This window comes from Rhinoraja longicauda, chromosome 8, assembly GCF_053455715.1.
Source record: "Rhinoraja longicauda isolate Sanriku21f chromosome 8, sRhiLon1.1, whole genome shotgun sequence".
NCBI classification, from domain to species: Eukaryota; Metazoa; Chordata; class Chondrichthyes; order Rajiformes; family Arhynchobatidae; genus Rhinoraja; species Rhinoraja longicauda.
In genome coordinates, this window is record NC_135960.1 from 29,716,529 (window position 1) to 29,722,396 (window position 5,868).

General features: G+C 45.0%; 1 protein-coding gene across 1 annotated transcript; it reads right to left on the reverse strand.

Annotated features, from left to right (window-relative positions):
- Positions 1–1,059: 1,059 nt before the first annotated feature.
- On the reverse strand, positions 1,060–3,736 carry LOC144596237 (uncharacterized). Its single transcript, XM_078404444.1, has 2 exons — positions 3,486–3,736; positions 1,060–2,864 (listed from the first exon to the last, which is right to left on the reverse strand). The coding sequence occupies exon 2, from the start codon at positions 2,686–2,688 to the stop codon at positions 1,600–1,602; it is 1,089 nt and encodes a 362-aa protein (XP_078260570.1). The 5' UTR covers positions 2,689–2,864; positions 3,486–3,736; the 3' UTR covers positions 1,060–1,599.
- Between the last annotated feature and the right edge of the window lie 2,132 nt (positions 3,737–5,868).

Consider the following 5,868-nt stretch of genomic DNA (forward strand, 5'->3'; position numbering starts at 1 on the left):
GGAAAGGGATGGGAGATGAGGGCTTGGTGGGGAAAAGAGTAGGGTAACTGGAGTGTTGGGCAATGGTGAGAGAAGTGGGGTGGTGAGACTAAGGGGAGCTGTTCAGTCTCTGATCCAGTCCTGGAACATTGCATCATCTCTTCCCCCAAAATGTGTCTGCAAATGATGGAATGGAGATAAAATTGGTTCATGGCAACTTGCCGTCCGATTCTCTTCTAACGTTTACGTGACAGAGAGTATCAGTTGTAATCAGGAATGGGAATATAGGGCTGAATTTTCCTGACACTTGGTCCAGACACTTGGGCACCTCCTCTGCGATAGGCCAACTGCCCCAGGCCAAAATAACTATTGTCTGCAATAAATATAATAAGAAGCTCACTCTCACACCATTGACAGCCCCTATCGAAAGTGCCTGGCAAAGGCAGTATCATTAGTCAAACATAATCATAATGGCCCACTCTGGAGTATGATTCATAACTTCAAGAAAACTTGGAATCCCGTGATGCACCAGATCCGGAAATAAACCGAAACATGCCAGTATGATTTACCAGTGAGAAATGGCTGAAGCATTTGCTCTAAATGGGAAAATATTTACCAGTATAACCATATGGTTATAATTGCTCACAATGTTCATTCTCCAACTTGATTTCTCAAGTTTTCTTTTTCTGGACAATATTCTGAATATTATCTGGAAACATGATTTCAATTTTTACAGTCAGCCAGCTGACCTCTATTATTGCTGGCATTCCCAGTCAAAGAAAATGTCATATCATCTGTTGGTTTCTCTGTTAATTTCTTAGCTCCAGTTTGGCAAACAGTTGCCCTGACTACAGACCATCATTCCAAAGTGACTACCACAAGGTTACTTTTCTTGATAATATTATGTTAAGGAAACATTATGACAAGTGGTAACAATAGTGGAGTATGTAACGAAAGGGTTGATAACATTATAACCCAAAAGAGCCAATTAAGAGTGTTCGGGAACTTACTCGAATCAGCGTTGTAAATGACAACTTTAAAAAATAACACAATTTCAATAAATATTTTTATGTCCTTTTTATCTTAGCATTCCAATCTTGTGTTTTCTTCGCCATCAATGGATTAACAATTTTGCATGGGCCATTTTGCCATAAATGATTACAATTACATTTGCATTCTCTACCAGTTCAGGGTAATGGTGGAGTCTTTTGAAACCCCCACTTATTTGCAGCTTTTCACTCTTCATTCCGTTTGCTGCTCTTAAGGACATCCCTCCTCTCCATCCCATGGCAAACAGTGGAATAGGTAAAGTAACCATCCCACACCTTGTGTTTTGGTGAACACAGCTAACACTCGAACTGTGTGACATTTGAAGCCAAGCTGGTGCCTACAGCATGTCCCAACAAATAAAAATCTCAGCTAGATCATTGCGGTAAATCAGGAGTAGGCTTATTTATTCCCATTCCTCATCTGGTAACATCAAGGTTAGTTGTATCACACCAAGTTTGTCCAACTAAGGCCAGGCAATCGACTGAACCCTGGATTTTAATAGTCTAGTTAGCTGAGAGTCCCAACCCAAGGATCAACCTATAAGGAAAGAACCTTACTCAATTAAGTGCATTAATCTTGGGAATCGAAGTCTTCGCTTTCCTCACTCCAGTGCTTTCCAGTCCGTTTCTTCCTGCTCCTCTCCGCCATTACAATGGCGGCTACCACGGTGATGAAGACAGTGACAGTGATGACCAAGACGGTGACGGTCTCTGCTGTGCACAGCTGCGTATCAACAGATGCTAAAGGCAGATCTCTCAGCGCCGGCGGTTCCAAGCAGATGACCTCATCGTAGTCATCCACTATCAGGCGCTGGACACTGCGCAACTTGCCAAAAACCCTCTGAAGCTCACAGTCACACGTCCAGTTATTCTGGGACAACAGGATGTGAGTGCCCCAATTCTGAATGCCCAAAAACGTCTTGAACTTAATCTGTTCCAGCCCATTCCTGGAAAGGTTTAAGATGGTCAAACTAGTCAATGATGTGAAAATGCCAGTGTCCACATCTTTGATTCGATTACCCTGAAGATTCAACACCTCCAGACTCTGAAGCATAAAGAAGACACCGTTATGTAGGAAGCCAAGCCTGTTATTCTGAAGGTGCAAGTGCCGGAGCCTTGTCATACTTTTGAAAGCCCCATTCATGATGTGATGGATACGGTTTTTGTCAAGGTAGAGTTTCTTCACATTATCCAGGTATTGGAACATTTGTGAACTAATCCTGTCCAGGTTGTTATCCGATAGGATGAGTTCACTGAGGAAGGAGAGGCCAGTGGAAAAACTGCTGCCCAGCTGCCTGATGTCATTCCTCTGGAGATCCAATCTCCAGAGGTTCTCCAGCAAGGCGAAGGCACCATCTTCCACATGCTTCACGTTGCAGGAACTAATGAGGAGAATATTCACCCTCCACAGCGTGTGGAAGGCTTTGGTCGGGAGGAGGGTCAGGTTGTTGTTGGAGAGGTCCAGGTGCTCCGTGTCCTGCGGTAGGCTGGCGGGGATCTGGTGGAGCGAGGCCGAGGTGCAGTTCACATACTTGAGGCCTTCTCTGCAGTTGCACCCCCTGGGGCACTCAGCCCAGGGGTCGGAGGTGGGGCTCACCACACTGAGATGGAAAAACAGCAGCAGCAGCGGCGGCAGCGTGGTGCGGATCATCGTTTCCATCTCTCTTCCTCAAGCCCAGAGCAGAAGGTTACAAATTCTGAGAGTGATAAATACCTTCGATTTGTACCAGTATCTGCAGTTATTTCCTTATAATTCTGAGAGTGGAGTTCATTCGCTGATCATCCTCTCATTCCGATTCCCGACTACGCCGTCCCTATTCCATCCCGATAGTCAGACTGAAAATAAATCATTAACAAGTGAATAAAATAGTCTTGGCCCGGACATCATTTTTATTTACCCAATTATTACTGATACCAAATTAACTGCATCTTCCAATAGATCCTTGATATGGGGAGAAAGCAGGAGCGGGGTACTGATTTGGGATGATCAGCCATGATCATATTGAATGGCAGTGCAGGCTCGAGGGGCCGAATGGCCTTCTCCTGCACCTATTTTCTATGTTTCTAGATGCTGAAAAATGTTTACAGCGTCGTGCTGTGTTCATTTCCAAGATTATACGGAAAGATCTGTACGGATCCAAACAGAACTGCCCTGGTAAACAAAATATTCTTTGTTTTTCAGAGAAGTATTTTTACCCAATTTAAATGTCACAACCATCATATTATCAAAGCGTGGACGGCACTAAAGTGCTTCACTAAAGAGAGCGCGAGTGCTCTGAGATGTTTTAACTGAACAACCGAATATCACGAACAGGTTTATTGGTCTGACCTCGCTTTCCCATTGCTACAAATGACAGGACACAATTTAACGGCATATCCAAACTGCACTGATGTAACACATTTAACGCTCATACGTTAACAGATCAGGAAGGTTCGGTTAAGTATCTTCTCCGTTACCTGTGCTGAGTTGAGATCCCACCTTGTGTTGGTGGAGAGGTGATGAATCAGCGGCGAGAGCGGGATCGCTGAGGACGAAGCCCAAACGGCCCGGAGATGGAGTGGAAGAGAAAGGGCTGCCGTGGACATTCAGCTGGGGATTTCCGAGGCAGGGTGGATTTGCAAGATGAACCTTGTCATAGCAAGGCGGGGGAGGAGCGTGAGATCGGGATGAGGTGTCAAAGAGTGGGCAGGGTTATGAGCGTTCCTTGCACGGGGTTCTCCTCGCTGAAAGGAGAGATAGATGTCCGTGTAATAATGCATCAACTAATGAATCATCTTGCCAGATGCATTCAGAGCATCGTTCGGCCGGCCGAGCTGTTGGTGATTTACAGAAGGAGCTTAGCGCAATTCCAATAAACACAATCTTCTGAATTCTCCTACTCGTCACGCTGCAAGAACAGAAATTAAGAAGCCTTTCGTGACGCTTGCTTTTTTTTTTAAGTCCTAAAATCCGAATCTGATCTGTAACGAAATACAACAGGAGTCAGGAGATAGCATCACACACACACACACACACACACACACACACTTACACCGATACATACGTACAGTAAAAGCAAAGTGAAACGCAGAGGGTCAGGCAGCGTCTGTGGAGGGAATGGGACAGATGGCATTTCGAGGCGGGACCCTTCAGACTCAACGCCCACAGATATGTGCATAGATACACACATGCGCGCACACAAACAGGTGTACTTATCCACACATCACATGCATACAGATGCACTTACATGAACACACGCATATGTCTGAAGAGGGATCTCGATTCGAAACGTCACCTATTCAATAGTCAATAGTCAAGTTTATTTGTCACATACACATAAATGTGCAGTGAAATGAAAGATTACCCACAGTCCAACAATAAGAGCAATAAAAATAAGTAATAACACACACAATCACAAACCAACACCAAACAAAAAGAAACATCCATCACAGTGAGTCTCCTCCAGTCACTTCCTCACTGTGATGGAAGGCCAGAATGTCTTTCATTCCTTTCCTCCAGAGATGTACTGACCCGCTGAGTTACTCCAGCATCTTACACATACATATAGATGCATACACATGCACGTACATTTACAGATGTAATCGTACACATTGCACACACACACGCGTAGATAATACACACATGTGCACTTACACATCTACACGCAAACACTATTTCAATATTTGATGTTTCTCCATTAACAGACGGGTCGCGAACGCTGCCTTTATGCATCAGTCGGATTAGTGTCTTTGTCAACGCGATGTTTCAATGCTTAAGATATGAACTGATAAAGGTTTGGCCGCAACATCAGGAGTTAAGCAAATAACTGCAGACGACCTGGTTTAAATTGCAGGGATTCCTCGGGTAGGGTGAGATAATAACGAGACAAGATAAGGGAGTTTTGTGTTCATATATATTTCCAAAATTACAAACTTTAATTATTTATTATGAATCGACCACAAGCAAATACATTACTTTCATCTCCCGACGAATTAAGAGAGGGTGAGGAAGTTTTAATCTGTAAATCGAATACTAGGTTTTCTCTGAGATCTTCGGTTTCCTCCCACACTCCAAAGGCGTACAGGTTTGGAGGTAAATTGGCTTGGTATCAGTGTAAATTGTCCCTACTGTGTGTCGGGTAGTGTTAATGTGCGGGGATCGCTGGTCAGTGCGAACTCGATGGGCCGAAGGGTCTGTTTCTGTGTCGTATCTGTAAACTAAACTAAATCTTGGCAAGAGAGAATGACGCATGGCCAAACACCAGCGTGGAGTGGTAACAAGACAGAAGCAAGACTTCCCCTGGAGAAAGAACACCGTGCCAACCAAGGGGTATAGAGAGCCCTCTGGACCGGGTCAGCCGATACTGGCGTCCAGACGTTGAAATTCGTCTTGCATTGTTTTAACCGCCAGGCTAACTAACTACCCGTTCCTTTAACTTCAGCGAAACCGAATTTGAGTTGAGTAATTGGTTAAGTAAGCGGCGGAGCAGGAGTTTTGAGTATGTTCGTACACAATAAACTGGAATCTTGCCCAGGGCGCAAAATGCTGGAGCAATTCAGCTGGTCAGGCAGCATCTCTGGAGAACCCGAAATGTTGCCTTTCCATGTCCTCCAGAAATGCTGCCTCGCCCGCTGAGTTACTCCAGCATACTGTGTGTGCTCAGATAAGTTCAGATCCCATCTGCTACTTTAGGTGACGTAAACCGCCTCAAGGCACAATTCGACCAAAGCAACTGGGATTCAGATGGTGCCGACTACACCGGAGCAAAATGTCCCAAGGCATTTCGCAGCTGCTCAGGAAACAAATATTGTGGTGCCCAGGAGGGGGGGGGGGGGGGGGGGGAGAACCGAGAGCGCAATC